The following is a 16,216-nucleotide window of genomic DNA, read 5'->3' as shown; positions in this document are numbered from 1 at the left end:
AAGTTAACTGTGCAATTTAGTAAAGTTATTTTAATACAGAGATTTGTATATTTGTATCACTTTTTAAATCTTGAAAAACAACAGGCTGCAAGTATGTTTCACCAGTAACGTGTGATTGATTCGTCAGCAACATCTAAACCATTAAATCCATTGATAAATGTAGGAGCAGTGTTGGAATAACTAGCAGTAGCAGCATAACTTGCTGTAAACTAGAACACAGGATGATTTCACAAATAATGACTGACAGCTGATGTAGATATCGGGTGGAATTTAAGGTTCTTTTGAGTGTTCTTCACAACCCTAGGGAGGCCTGCATAGTAGCAGGCAAGACTCTTCTGCCAGTTTCTCCAAGCCTGATGTCTTTTGTCCAGTTTCATCCAGTGTGAACCCTCTACTGCCCATTACAGTCTCTCTGTTTTGGTTACCTACCCCCCAGTCTTTTATTGCTAGGCTGTCATCTTTATGCCTTTGATCTCATACTTGTCACTCCACATTGCCTCTAAGGATCTTTGCCTTTTATTTCCTTCCCTAAAAGGTATCATTTACCGTAACATACCACAATACCTGTATCTTCCACCTCATGCTTCTTGTATAATCTTGCTGTTCTTCCTCTGCCCTCCAATTTCAGGGCTCTAGTCACTTTGCCAAGCTGCTGCAGGTCATCTTCCAAATCACAGCTTCTTGTTTCCCTTCTTTCCTGCATCTTCCTTTTCAACACCTGCAATCAGACAGATCAAAACAGACATAGGTTGGTGAGCCAAATTATCTTCTACCTTTAGACAGCAAAAAATATTGTAACAAAATACTGTAGTTTGCCATGGTCAGCATGGCTTCTGAGTATCAGGCATTTCTCTACTCAGTCCCATAGTACACAAAGGTGAGATTGTACTTTACTTCTGTAATGTCTGGAAATTTCGGAAATTTTAATGCAGCATAAAAGCAAACTAGAATTTACGTAATTTTGTGTAAACAGTATATGTCACCAGTTTCTAAAAGTGTGACTGTTCTGTTTTCTCTCGGGTCACTTTATCAGTGCTACAGTGATTTAGAGAGTGCAGCCCATTTTAATTGCCCACCTTGTCCCCTTCCCTGCATATTTCAATCTACTGTACATCGTTGGTGTTTTACTAAAGGATTAGTCACTTCCCTATCATCCTTCCCCACATGGATACCAAGTGTCTTATCAAATACAATAGGGAAAAAAAACCTTGAATACGTACATCCAAGCTTTACTACACAATACCATTATCAAAGAAAGACTGGCAAGGATTTGAAAATAGTTTACAAAAAGCTAACTTCATCTAAGGCCACTAAGTTTTACTATTGTATAACGTCAACCAAATGTGAAATCAGTATGATAAGTTACGCGGTTGAAAGATTTATTTTAGCTGTGTTACGTGGAAGTCCCAAGTTGTCTTCAGTTGTTTTATTCATATGTTAGTACTTAGCGCATCTTGGAGATAAAACAAAAGCATTTCTTACTAGAGAGATGAGATACTGTCATACCTTCTGCAAGTGATTTATCGGAGTTATTTGTTAAGAATAAAAAAGAACTTCCGTATTCTGTATATGTTGTTCTCTCAGACAAGAGTTTGCCAAAAGGTCTGTATCACTGCTTAGAAGGACTTGTGTTGATATGCTGCTCTTAATATATGTATAGAACAGTCTTTTGAATCAACATAAGTTTTCCTGAGAGATTGTGATGATTATTGTTTCAGGCATTTATATATTGCATATTGAGAGAGGTTATTTGGAAACTTGAAAAAATTTTAATCCTGTTTTCTTCTTGTTCACACAGAAGGCGAAAGAGCTTTACCATCTATACCAAAGTAAGTTTTATGCTTTCTTTTTAAAAAAAAAAAATTTTTGAAAAATAGTTTTGCTTAAGTGATGCTTTAGGACTTTTTATATGTGCTTAATTTTTATTGTTGCTTTTGGGTTCTAGGACAAATAGCAGGCCGTGATTTGGGGCCATGGGGCATAAATGACTGACAGCAGTATTAAACTGTAAAGGTACCAGAAATAAAATCTGAGCAAAAAAGTGCATAATGCATTGATCATATTTGACAGTAACAGAAGAAGGATGTTTTGGAAAAGAATTGACTGGGATTCAGGCTATTTATTTTGAGTCCATGAGTAAATTTAATTATAAGAGTGATGCTAAACAGTTTTTGAATTCTGGTTTCAATCTGTGAGTCAGTCTATGCTCTTGTTTTTCCTATTTGCCCCCTTTTCTGCTTATGTGAAATACGGAAAATACTTTTTTTCTCTCATAAATCTGTCATGTCACCTTTTGTTAATAATATTTCCGTAATAGGGCCAGTCTGAGTTGGGATCTTTAGATTCAATGCAATAAAGAATAACATTTACATAACAAATACCTTTTAATCTATTTTTTTAAATATAGTAATGTAGAAAAATTCTTCTCTGATAGTAATTGTGGATTTGTAGAAAGTGCTAATCTATTTCAGGCAAATGGAGTTGCCTTTTTTCCTCTGGCTAGTTTTATGGTGATACTGTATCCAAGGTATGCTGAGACATGCTGTCTTAAAATTCTTATAAAGTATGCTAAGTTACCTCTCTGCATGTTTCTCCTTCCCAAACTTTAAGATAAATAAAAAAAGATTTCTGATTTGGCTCTGTTTGAACAAAGAATACTTCTTACGTTGTTGATAGTCCATAACGCAGAGGTAGGCAAGCCTATTAATTCTTCCTGATGATTCTCTACACTCCTGCTGTCAGTGGCTAGGTCTCCATCCTATCTGGCAAGTTGTGATGGTCGTCTCTCCTTTGCATGTGCAGTTTCTTATTATGGCCTCCTAAACTTCAGTCCTTTAACTAAGCCACTTTTTTTTTCCTTTTTTACAATCTGACTGCTTTCTCTGTAGCCATAGTCAGACCCAGTTTAAAGCCACATCTCATCAGATTGTTTTCCTTGAACCCTGTTGGGCAGTGTCACCAGTATCCAGTAGCAGGAGATAACTGTTGAAAGACTAAATGAAATTTAGCAGTTTGTAGTGTCTTATCTCTTCCTTTTTCCTTTGGGACACAGGGACTGTACCTACTTTGACCCAGCCACCTCATTCTGTTTCTTCCTTGATTCCTGGGAGGAGTCTAGCATAATAATAATAATTAGTAGTAGTAGTAATAGTAGTAGTAGTAGTATTCGTATTATTACTATTACTACTACTACTTTTTTAACTGTTCAGTGGAGTATGGAACACAATGTGTTCCTGAACCTGCAAAAAACTAGCCACTTAGATACTAGTGGTTGCTCCTCCTTCTCGGGTCCTGCTGCAGTCCTCACTAGCCAGGTAGCTTTCTCATGGTGCAGAGAGAGAGGAGTTAAAATGCAGGGAGGAAAAGGACGTGAAAGTTGAGGCTGGAAGCAGTAGAATTGGTAAACTTAGTGTGCACTCTTATGGAAGAGGAAAATTTGTTTTTACTTAAATAGATACAACTGAGAAACACAAAATAATTTTCTAATTACATAAATTTTATCCTTATTTTATTTGTAAGGATTTCTGGGATAAAATAAGGTTTGAAGGAAAAGCTTCTTCCCATTTTTGGGACAGTTTACCAAAACTGAATTTGTACACTTGAGTCTGTTTAAACAAGAGCACCACATATGCTCTTAGGCTGGCAGCAGAGGAATGGGCTTTTGTTGAATATATAAAACTACTAGGCAACACCCATCTTGCATCTGGAAAGATGTGCCTTTGCCAGATGAAATTCCAGATACCTGAAAGAACAAACTGCAGTACTCTTGCTGTCCTACCATTAAAATCATGTTTATATATGTACATGAAAAAAAATTTAGAAGAATTCATTGGAATTTCTGTTCCTAATTAATAAATATAGCTAATTAAATTTAATTGTTTTTCTTAATTTACTTGGTGTGTAAATCAAATGAAAGTTGTACAGGGGAAGTCATTTACAAACAAAAACTCAATTCATACTTTATTTCCAGTAAATAATATAGACAGTAGCAGCACCATCAAATTACGTACATTGACAAAGTTCAGACATGCACAGATTGTTCTTAAAAGTTTGTAAAAGTTAGGTTTTCTTTTTTTTTTGTTGAAATTTGCTGTCGTTGTGAATCAATACGCTAATTAAAACTGTAATGCAATCTCTCTGCTCTTACTCCCCTAGATGGGATTGAAATGGTAGATTCCTTTCTGACTTTTCTCCCCCTCAAAATCTGTAACTGTGGGAAATGGATTGGCCCTGCTAATTACAGTAGGTGCCCTGTTAGGATGAATTCCCAGTGTATGTGACCGTGAAGAATGTACAGCATTCAGCGATTCCAACCTCTGTTTTACAGGCTGGCCAACAATGAGAAGCAAGGAGTAAGGTCACATGCAGTCTCTGTGTCAGGTAAGGCTCATAAAAAAAATTGCAAGTTTATTTATAAAGCTAGCAGATGTTTAGGTGGATTTTTCACTCGCAGTTAACTCACTTCTTGCTGCATGGCTGTTGACTTTCCCAAAACCATAGCTGTGCTGCCTTCGTAGTGCAGTTTCTAAAGAGAAACTTTTTGCAGCTATCCTACGTAGTGTCACTTGTGAGAGCAGCCATATCTGTGCAGTAATGAAGGGCCAGAATACTTCAAAGCAAAGCTCCTTGTCAATATTTTCACTTAGCTTAGTAATGAAGTAGAATATTGTGGGCTAGAACTTAAATTACCTGAGTATGTGTTAATTATGAAGGAGCAACTTTGAAAAGTGAAAATAGGCAATTAAATATTAATCATCGCTTTTCAGAAAGAAGAAACTTAATAGCTGGTTTTTTGTAGCTGCTGTTTAGATCAAAGCACTTAATTTTTGCTATTGAAAATCACAAGTTAATTGAAGGATGAGCATGTGAGATAATACATGTTGTTTCTATAGCTTATAGGCTTCTGAGTTTTCTGTTAGTTACTGTGGGGTTTTTTAAGTTTCTTTACTTGAGAGAGAACATTTTTCTTTTACAGAATCTTAGAACAAATCCTTTTGAGGGATTGATTCAGTGTATTAGTAGAAAATAAATTTCTAAATCTTTATACATAATACTTATTAAGGAGATTTCTCAACGCAAAAGTGTATTAATATTATGGTATGTTCCTACAGATTTCTAGTATTTGGCCACGAACTTCAGGGACCCATACTGTGACCCAGTGGAGTGTACACCCCTGACTTACAGGGAGGTTACAGCCCCACTTTAACATTTATGTGAGCGCTTAGTAGCACATATTCATAAAACCGACATACTTCATACAAGAAGGAGGGAAGAAATGTAGATGTTTGATTGATTTCCTACTTTTCAAATTCCTTTCCCCACCCTTAACCTTTTTTTAAAGATGTTTGATATTTACCCCTTGGCATAGGAAGGCTAAGTAAACAGACCTTGCACAAGAAAATAGATGAGAGGATCTGGAATTAAAATGTCTATCAAACTGCAGAGGTGTAATAGAGCTTCATCAGTTACTGTTACCTCTCAGAGTCAAATAGCAGCTCTTCTTCCTTCAGTACCTATCAAGCAAGCACGGTAGATAAGGTAGATGAAGCATGGTCAGCGTTCTTGCCTGTGTGGCTCATTTTAGTTGTTAGAAAAAGTTGAAAGTTCTTAAGTGATTAATGCTGTGGTTTTTAATCACTCCACTCACGCAAAAAAAGCTAATCCTCGGGACAAAAAAGTCATACTCCCCTGCCACCTCAAATTTTCACCCTTTCAATTTTTCTAAGAGTGCTGATATACTTTTACTTTTAAAAGCAGTAATAAACGCTTGCTTCATGATCCTTTATTGCTGCCACTTTGACTTTGCAAATTTAGGTGTCTTTTGCTTGATGCATTATGTCTGAAGTACTCGTGTCTCAGAGCACAACTCACTTCTCTGCTTTTTTGAAGTAGTGTTTTGCTATTGATGTAGGGAAGTTAGTTGTAATACCACATAGTTCTGGCATTTAGGGAGTCACACAAAGGTGAATGATGGGCAAATGAGAGCTTTGCTGTAGCACCACAGAAAAGACAGAAGTAGCAATGCTGGAGATGAGCTGGTTGTTCAAGTCAATGTCACGGAAGCTGAAAGGTGCAAAGCTGGCTTTTGACGCCATAAGCAAAAGAATAAAATTAAACCAGAAGATGTCCTTCCCTTTCTTTCTAATAGCAAAATCAAAACCAATTAGGTATTTTTCTTGTATTGTAGTAAGGTTTTATATCTTCTCACAATGAAATCATTGTGCTTAATGCTTGTTTTTTATACCGTCTTACAAACCACTGGAAACAGTGACATAATACTGGAGTGATTCAAGCCATTGCATTTATTATTCAGTCTCAAGGGTTTGTTGTTCTTTTAATATAATAAGAGTACATAGAACACAGATATACTTTTTTTGTTGTTGGGGTTTTTTGCCCCAAGATTATTTGAAATGCATTGAGTGTGGCATGGATGTCAGTATATTTAAACCACAGACAGATTGTTGAGATGAAGTTGCATCATAAGGGTTTTTCCTCGGGAGGTGCTTTCTGTAAAAATCTGAGTCCCCAAAGGAATCAACTTCTTATAAATGAACTAATACTTCATGTAGATGTGAAGAAGTGTCACTCCTGTTGTCACATGTAACTGATACATCAGTATGGTACAACACAGGCAACAGATGTACATAATGTTCAGTTAACCCAAGAGTTACAGGTCAGCAGAGTCTGACAGCTGACAGCATCCAGTGCAAAGCCGGCTGTGGGTGATGCTATCTTGGTTTGCAGAATAAGAGCTTTTCTCTGGTGACATTTAAATGACTTGGAGCTAAGGGCTTCAAACAAGACGAGCTTTTATAACTTACTGACAGCTGTAACGTCCTTCACGCCTTTGATGGTTTAAATCATAAATTAACTCTGCCATTTGTTTTCAGTGAGATTGCTCCCATTTGTTTAGACCTCTCCCGATGCTAAAGCTAAATAGCAAAAATCTGAGATAGACATTCGGCAGGAAAATTAAGCAGTCAGACATATTTATAGTATTAACGCCCTTAGTTCTAAAGGAAGGCTTCACAGTGAATTCCCCACCACAATTTGGGGAAACCAGCAATAGCCGAAAACCAGTGTGGAACACAGTTTGGTGGTCTAAAAGTTCAGGTGTTTGTCTGAAGTTTTGTAGGTTTAAAAATGAGCCTGTTAATGAAAGACGCCTTGTCTGTCTTTCTGCAATATTTCTGGTCTAGTGAAGTGAAAACTTGTTCTTTCCAAGTATTTCAATATTCCAAAGCATACAAAGATAGAAGGTTTTTAAATACTTTTTTTTTTTTCTCTCTAAATAAAGGCCTTTTCAAACTAGTGAAGGGTGAAGTTGGTTTCAGGAATCCAAAGCAGCAGATTGCTGGACCTGGGAGCCAAGATGTGTTTTCTTACGGGTGTGTGCCACTGAACCAGGTTTCACCACACACCTCTTACTGCATGCTTCTGTTCCTGTTTCTTCTGGTATTATTTGTCTGCCTGCCTTCTCCAAATTATATGTTCCTTGCAGTGAGCACTGTCTTTCACTGTGTGCAAGTAAGATGCCTGTGAGATTTCCCCCCATTTTTTAAAGCATAGTAATAATTCTATCCCTCATTTTACATTTGCGTGTGTGTAGGTTTATAAATAAATATAAATAACAAGCCCAATTAAATGAGTTGGATTTTAGATTTCTTTGGTATACATTTGATGTTTTCGTTTCAGTTGCAGTGATTCACCAGAATCAATGAGTGTTTTAGCTAATAGGTAGATAGTTCCAACTTTTGTCTCCTTCTCCCTCTACTTCTGTGTTTACATTAAAAAAGAATTCTATGTATTTAGCCAAGAGTGTACACTCAGGAAACAGTAAGGCTAAACTATTTGCTCTGTGCAAATAGTATATCAAATTTGTAAGCAGCAGCATACCAGTTTACTGTAATTTTATTGACTAGATTTCCTGCTGTTTTGCTTGGAGTCACCATGTTAAAATGCTCTACTCTAGTCTACAGGAACTTGTTTTGGCCAGCAGTTTGTTTTGAAATAGCAAGCATTAGCCTTAGTAAGGTGATGCATATATTTCCTGATACACATATTTCCAAAAATAATAATTTACCTAGTCAATTATATAGTATAAAAAGTTCTTTATAAAATGAAATCAATAAAGCTGTAGTGTGCTTGCTCCCTTTTTGCATAAATTCTTTCTGACACAGAGTTCTTTGGCTTCTTCTGCCCCATCCTTGCTTACATAAATATGACTAGGAAGAATAAATATGCTTTTGCATCCCTTGACTAAGTCCTTTGCACTAGAGAATTCTGTGGATATAAATTTTTTTAATCATAGCTCAAACGTTACTTTACATGTAGTGCTACAGAATATGACATTTCAGACTGACTTGTTTCAGCGAGTATTGAACAAGCAGAGTATTGAACAAGTCTTGGCAATGTTAGGTTCTTGACATTGTTAGGTTTACAGTTGGACTTAAAGATCTTTAAGGGTCTTTTCCAACCTAAATGATTTTGTGATTCTAAGCAGTTACTCTTGGCATTTGGATATTCAGGTACTGCTGAATAAAATAACGTGTTTGTGGGGAGGGAGCTCTGACTGGAAAGATGACAGTAAGGAAGAAGATGAGACATACTGCCGGAGCCAGTACAAGGCATGTGCCTGAAGGGGTTTTTTAGGGCCTGCCACAGGGTTGGTCTTGGTTCCAAGTGGGTGCTGGTTTTGCAGCTTTAGTGTGTGCTTACTTGGTGAAGGAAATTGAAAGGTATTTAAAAATATGAACGCTGTTTTAGATGTTAAAGCAGGCTGTTCAAGCCATCTATGTAACAGACCCCAGGACACACACCTTTAATAGGGAAATAGATACCTTAAAGAGAAATTTGTTTGTCATCTTGTTCCCTAGCTGGCATGGCTGTTGTTACTAACACAAGTAGCATTTTAAAGTAAAAAGGGGTGTAGCTCTAAGTGCATGGTAATACAATGGCATAAGTTTCTAATAATGCTGTCGTGCCATTGTCTCTCTGTAGGGGGGGAAAATTGTTTGCTTATTGTGACTCTGTAAGAAATTATAACTGCACCCCATGGTTTAGATATATCCAGTAACAATTCCTGCAAAGGAGAAATCGGGTCTCTTGGAGAGAGCTTCCTTACAGGAACTGAAGGATTTTAGCATCCTGAAAGAGGGGCTTCTCAGCAAGTTTCCAGGTTCTGCCTTAGAATCACTGATTTAGAGTATGATATCATTACACTTAAATCGCATGCTGTGGTTAACTCCTGATCATGGCGGTGAAGTGGCATGAAAGTTCTCTAAGGTGCTACTTATGAGCAGATCCTGTTTGAACTAATTGCGAATTTAGTCATACCACTGAGCTGAAATTTCAATTTGAATGAAAAAAATTCTCTTTTGAAGGAGATAAGCATGATTTAAGTGAGATTTTAGCATGCAGAAAAAAATTATATGGTATAGTTAATCTGTGAGAGAGAATTCCAGTAGGTTACCTAGAACAAATGGAAATATAGCAGGAGCCAAATGTCAAAACACAACAAACAGGAGAGAAAAAAAATAATAAATATATTCACCTGATTTCAGTATTATAACACTTTAAAATGTTCTTAATGAAGGAGATGTCAGCATATGAAAGGGCCCGCATGTACAGGTGAGTGATGCGGGCTGATCACAAGCAAAGCTGTGAGCAAGGGGAGAAAGACGAATACAATTTTATTGAATCACTTCTGCTTGCAAAGCACAGTGCATGCTCTGTTTCATGATTCCTGTGCTCAAAATGAAGTTCTGCCCTGCACTCAACTCTGAAACAGTTTCTTGTGTAAGACTTGCATTTCCTAGTTCAATTTGAATTAGTAGGGGAAAAGGGTGTTCTTTGCTTGAGGTTATAAAGTTGTTTGGGTTTTTTTATGTTCATTTTATCAAGTCACTCAAAAAGACAATGCTGAAAAGTGCAAGTAGATTTTTAAGATGAAAAATTGTATCTTGAGTGCTTATGACTGTGTCTGCTAGCTCAGTTATGTTGTACTCTACAGCTCACTTCTGAAAATAAAGACTAAAAGTCTTAGCATAAATTACATAGTTATACATTCAAATTACTAAATAATTAGAGGAATATAAAAGCTCTGTACAGCTGTAGCTCTGCCGTATGGTCACAGGACTGGGAGACATTCAAGCCTAAGGTTTACTGTGGATTAATTTTAAAAACCTTGAGCAGGTCATTAGTCTCCAAGTTCACGAAGGGAGTTACTTGCTTCTTAACTCTCCCAGCTATTCCACTGATTAATAAGATAATATAGTTAAAAATACCCTTAATGCTAGTAAATTACAATATTTCAGATTCCCATCACAGTTGAATAGACCGGTGTTCTTATCTTTTTGTATTTTAGACTGACTAAAATGCTTCTTTTCATGCATAAGACCAGAATGGAGGAGACCAGTGGAGACAGTCTAAACAGATTTCCTCTGTATCAGTGCCTAGGAAGTTACTGCATTGATTTCATCAGTCTGTGTCGTTGGTTAAAGAGTTCTTCCCCTCCTACACTCTTCCTTTGTGATCCATTCATTTGATTTGAGCAGACACTTTTGCTTTGCTAGTAATGACACTGTCATATGAGTAAAGAAATGTTCCATGAAGTATTAGGTTTGGGAGGTTGTTGTTTATGTCTAAACATATTTGATGTGACAACTGCATAGTACTAATTTGATTTCAAAAGCTTGAAAACAAATAGATTTATTCCTTCTACAGATTTTTTTCAGGGCTTTTCCTCAAACTGGTTTGGGAATGTATGACTAAAATAGAATGGGACATTATCAGTTTCAGCCTTCCAGTGTTGGTTATCTGCTCATACAGTCCTAACGAGGAGCTCCAGTAGTAACTGCCCTCTATCCTGGTCAATTCCTTTCTAACATCGTCTGTTGCATAGCAAGTGATTTGTTCTTTTTATACACAGTAATTTTAGTGAATATTTAGTATTGAGAAGAGGAACTAAATAAAAAAAGAAGTCCAGTGAAGTCTTCAGCAGCATTTCTGAGCTTTATGGGCATTTAGGTAGATGGCAGTGGTGTCCTGGCTGGAAGCTGGTATGGAATGGTGGAAATCTGTAAGTAGAATTCATTTCAAGCAGGTACTCTATAAGGTCCTGAAAAAGCGGTGGAACGTCTGTTTTTTTTTAAACTTAGAATCAACTCTTTACCTAAATAAACTTTCTTTTGTAGCTAGACTTGACGATGTGGTAAGTTTAAGACAAAGTAGTCTTCCATTTAGTCTGGCAGAATAGTTGAACAAACTTTATACAATAAATCGTAAAGGCAAATTTTGAAATGCAAAAGACAAGTTGGACTGTGTATCTCAGGGCATCATGACATGTACCTCATGAATTGAAACCACCTTTGTCATTTTGATGCACCCTTCATATGAAATAGGTTAGTTAGGTTTCAGTCAGCTTCTGCTACCCATATATTAATGTGAGAGTAAACAGCATTTCAGCATTTCAAGCTTAAATTAGCTTTGTAGCCTGAGCAGACAGGTCAAGAGTTGAAGCATCTCTTCTCTTTTAGATAGCTTGCATTGCTTCCAGTGACTCTATACCTGTTCTTCTGTTTCAGTATGGAGTATTGGATTCCTTTATTCTCATTTCAATACCTTTTCAGTAGTCTCTTAAAATGGCTCTAGTATTTTTTTTTCTTTTGTTTCATACTATGTCTAAAGCTTTTTATGAATGTTACCTCAGGTTTTTGTTAGAATGATAGTGCTGAAAATTGTGCCGTGTGATGTTAGGAAGATAAATCCCTAGGATTGCAGTAACGTGGTATACATGGAGATACTGATACACTAATTTACTCAATAATTTTGCCCTCCTTGCACCTGTTCTAGTTTTTAGCATTGAATCTGATTAATGTTCTGTCATTTTCAATGACATGTACTTTTTTACAATTGATGAATGATTCCTGTTTGTTTAATCACCCCAGCAGTTTTTTCAATGGTACTTTTTTGCTGTTGAGGATACAATGATAAATATCACCCACTTGTTTCAACTCTGGATTAAAATTGCTGTCTTAGCAAAGAATGGGTTGTACATAGTAGTGTGTTACCCATTAGATTTGCATGCATGAATTTCAACATGCAGCCTCCAGATTGGACAGTGATTGAACACACTTAATACACCTTTAAAAGAATTCTGCACATTATCCCTCAAAATCTGGCCACTAAAAACTGCACAACTGTGTATAAGGTGGTGCTTTTGTGTAAGTATAGCTGCTTTGATGGTTCTTAGGTTTCCAGAATCTATGGCAAATGTGAAGTTATTTTTATTAAAAGGTAATTCTCCTTTTCCACCCTTCCCCTCTCCTCCCACCACTGACTAGTATGCTGTGCCAGTATGCTGCTTCTGTGGTACTGGGCTTCTCTTTTTAACACCTGGACCTCCAGCCTGTATAACTCAAGGTGGTTGGACCTCACTCCAGTTTTGACTGTGAAGGACTACCAGGAACAAGACGGAGTTTTTTAGTTGATTGGCTTTTTAAACCACCTCTCACATTTCCTGAGATAGAGGAGAGGGGGAAAAGAGGAAAGCAGAGAGGAGCGAACAAATAACAAGAGAAATAAAAGGAGCAGCTATCCTCAGGTTCTCAGTGTCGTCTTGTGTCCTACTTTCTCACCCTGTGAAATCAGTTGTGGCTTCTTTGTATTTTCTCCTACTCAAAAATCTCTCTCCTCCTGATAACTGCTTTGCTAATTAAATGCAGTAAGGTGACTAGGAGAGGGGACGGTGAGGACAGTACCATGGGGCGTTCACCCGGAGATCCTTGGAGAGCTAGAATGTCAGTTGGCAAGACAGGTCTGCACTGGGGATAAAACTCTAGTGGCAGATTTCAGATCATAAAATATTATGTCAGTGTTGTATTTCAGTGGGACAGAGAAACTGCGTTTTTCCTTGTTCTATGTTACCCTGCTATGTGAAATACTTGTTTTGTGTTAAGTTCTTTTAAGGGTCCAGAAAATCAATACGTCCATGTTTTAAGTCCACTGACTGCCACTTAAATCAGAATTTAGCTATAGCACAGTCTAGTAGAACTTAGATGGGGAGCTTGCAAAAGCAAGTTACGCTTCTGGGATAAAGAGTGTTCTTTGCGTTGTCAGTGGATGGTATCTATAGTTGGCAAAAGCTGACTTTAATAGATTCTAGTCTCACTTTTAAAAATTAAAATAACTTTGCTGTAGAAAGGAATTTGAAGGAAAATACCAAATATGCTTTAGAGTTTCAACAACATTCATATATCCATTTGCGATACAGAATTGTAATGTAAACCTTTACTTTTATGTTCATTCATTGTAGATGTTCTCTCCAGTCTCCTTTCTTTTATTTTCAAATAATTTGTTTCTGTTTTTCTCTTTCCTTTTCTTGCCTCTTTGTAAAGGAGTCAATCACTGTCAGCATAAAGTAAAGAAAGCTAGACGCTTTCTCCCTTTCGTCTTCTGTTCCCATGAGTCGCCGCCTAAGGGTACTGCACTGCTCTTTGTATAGGCTGCCTTATTAACCCAAAAGCTGAATATACTAACTCAGTTACTGTTTTTAAACTACTTTAGCCTCAGGTAAACAGAGTTCCAAGAATAATTTAATGACATTTCTGCTACACCTTTCCTCCTATTGAATTGGATTTTCATGCAGTGTCATTAACTTGCTGGTCCCCATTTTTATGGGGGACTTAGTTTTAAGCATCATATTCTACAATGACAAACATATTAATAATTTCATTTGTACAGCTATGCAGCCCCTGTATACCTATGGGGTTTTTGGTTAATATATTTTTACTTCATTCTTGGACCCCTGATACAGCATGCTTATGAATGAAATAGAATAGCAACAATAAGCATCAGCTAAGATCACTTTCATTTAAGTATTGACTACAGTGATGCTTTTGGCTGCATACTGGTTCAGCATTTGGTCTGGACCAGTTTGGCTTTGTTAGGGGTAAGAAGAATTGGAGTAATAGGTGCATTACTTTTACAATGTTAATGCCTATTTTCCTTTTATTTATAAATAATGTCTAAAGTGCATCAGCTTGTGCTGTGGGTATTGGTGTGGAATAGGGCCGCTACCATAAATGTGGAATATGGTGCTCGTTTGAACAGCTTCCCGGTAGAGTTTCTCTGTTTGCCACTTGTTTAAATCTCAGCTTTATGTAACTGCAGTATGCTCTGTATAATTACTAGTTAGATGGTTCCATTTCTTAATCATGTGTTAGTGATAGCACAGGAGTGCATTTCCTTTGAAAGGGTGAACACCAACTCTAGTTATCCAAACTCATAAGTGTGTGTGTAAAGTCAAATTGAACTGACTCATCTGGCTGTAGGATATCTGAAGTATTGACTTAAACCAGAAATTGGCATTTCTTAACAGTGCATTAAAATAGTTCCACTCCCAAATTTAATTTTTGTGTAAATTCATGTTTGAAGGTCACTAACTCTGTTTCATCATACAAGCTTCTTAGAACGTATCTTTGTCCCTTGGGTTTTAGGTGAGAAGTCTTAAATTCTGCTACTTTTCTAGTTTCTCTTGAGTCAGGTATATAATATAACTGCAGTCTGAATACTTTTGGATTACTCATGAATTTAATAGTATATTTTCCCCTCCCCCTTCTCTGTCCCTTCTCTCTCCCCCTCTGTTTTTCTCTCTCCTTGCATGCCACCTGGATCTGCAGATGAAATTAGTGGGGACGGTAATATGTTTTCTAGTCTGTGTGTTACTAACATGCAATATGCAACATTTGTATCCATATACCACTTAACGCACATTTCAGTAATAAATTTTATACAGATTTTAGTATGAAAAAGCAGTCTGCTTTGGACATTAGCCGATAAATATTGTACTTTACAGGCTGTGCAACTAACACTTTCTGCTAAACTGGAATTGGGAAAGGAAAAAACTATTTCAAACATGCAGGGATGTGGTATTGCATGCGTTTGCAATGAGAGTTCTGGCATGATGCAAAGGTTTATAGGTTTGCAAGAGTGTCCATTCAGTTTGATTGAAATGTTTGTATCACAAAATTTTTTTGCTAAGTGGGTAAGATCAATGGATGTAACACGTGAGAACTGAGTCTACTAAGTGATGCTCGAAAGGCATGGTAGCATCAAAGTGCTCTGTAGTCTGCTATGGCTCCTTGCATAAAATGAAGCTATACAAGATAGATTAATGTAGATTGAATACATGAAATATTGATCAGGTTTTGGCTACTCAAACTGCTAATTTTAAAGACAGATTTTAATGTTTTCTTCAAAACGTCGAAACTTATTATAAAATATTTAACTTGTCCAGACTTGATTTCTTTTTTTCTAAAAAATACTGACTTGCTAGCCTCTGAAAACAAGTTGGGTTTTGGTTGTGGGGTTTTTTTAAAGAGATTTTTAGCTATTTTTTGAAAGGATTCCATCTGATGTTGGAAAAAAATCGAACTGCTGCTACTGATAGTGGTTGTATCTTTATTCTTGTAAGTAGGAGGTACTAAAAGGGCATAAATCAGTATGCAAAGGAAGGCAGTAAGAAGAAATAGAGATAAAGTCTTGTGGCCTTCCTCAGCAAAATGTAAAGGGGTGTATAACTTCTCATCTCCTTTCTCTCTTTCAGCTACAAATCAAAGATAATACTACCCCAGTTTTCTTTCTTTTCTTAAACATTAAAAACTCAAAGGATATTTTTTTCTGTCATAAATTCAGAAATTGTGTTTCAGATACTAACCCTACATAACTTTTTATTGGTGCTTATCTTTTATAAATTACAGGCTCTGCTAAATGGGAAAAAATCATGAAAAGGGGAATTTCAAACAGGTGGTTAAGACCATGGATTAGCTATTATGGATTTAATATCCTAAGATGTTTTTTTTCTACTGTTTAATGAATGCATTTAGATTTAGTAAAGCTCAAATTGGCTCATTCACCTGTACCACCAACAGTGTATCTTTGTCCAAAAGTAACCTATCATTTTGCCATCTTAGAAGAATCTGGGGTTGACCAACAGGTGAAAAGGTTCAGTGCTGGTTTTAAAATGTGCAAGAGAGCAGCAGTGATGAGCCCTATTTTTAAATCTTAGTTTTTCTAGACTTACCAAGGGCCTCGAAGATAGAACATCTCCTGGAATCACTTCTTTGTTGCAAGTGCTTAGTTCTTGAGACTGCTATAGCACATCCTTCTTGGTAAAGCAGCCTGGAGAGCCTTGCTGAGCTGAATTTTGCTTTAG

General features: G+C 36.8%; 1 protein-coding gene across 11 annotated transcripts in view; it reads left to right on the top strand.

Moving 5' to 3' along the window:
* Positions 1-16,216, top strand: part of PTK2 (protein tyrosine kinase 2) — a 226,218-nt gene that overhangs the window by 150,626 nt on the left and 59,376 nt on the right. For 7 of the 11 annotated variants that reach the window (XR_011324147.1, XM_069780127.1, XM_069780125.1 and 4 more), the window contains 4 exons: positions 1,799-1,829; positions 4,328-4,380; positions 13,398-13,481; positions 14,682-14,699. Coding sequence is in view for 10 of the 11 variants with exons in the window: in XM_069780127.1 (XP_069636228.1) it covers positions 1,799-1,829; positions 4,328-4,380; positions 13,398-13,481; positions 14,682-14,699 (186 nt within the window). In the remaining variant the exon portion in view is untranslated. The remainder of the gene's footprint in view (positions 1-1,798; positions 1,830-4,327; positions 4,381-13,397; positions 13,482-14,681; positions 14,700-16,216) is intronic. The other 4 variants (XM_069780123.1, XM_069780121.1, XM_069780122.1 and 1 more) reach the window with 2 other exon arrangements.

The sequence above is a fragment of the Haliaeetus albicilla genome, chromosome 3, assembly GCF_947461875.1.
Source record: "Haliaeetus albicilla chromosome 3, bHalAlb1.1, whole genome shotgun sequence".
Taxonomy (NCBI): Eukaryota; Metazoa; Chordata; class Aves; order Accipitriformes; family Accipitridae; genus Haliaeetus; species Haliaeetus albicilla.
This window is presented reverse-complemented; position numbering and strand designations above follow the sequence as displayed.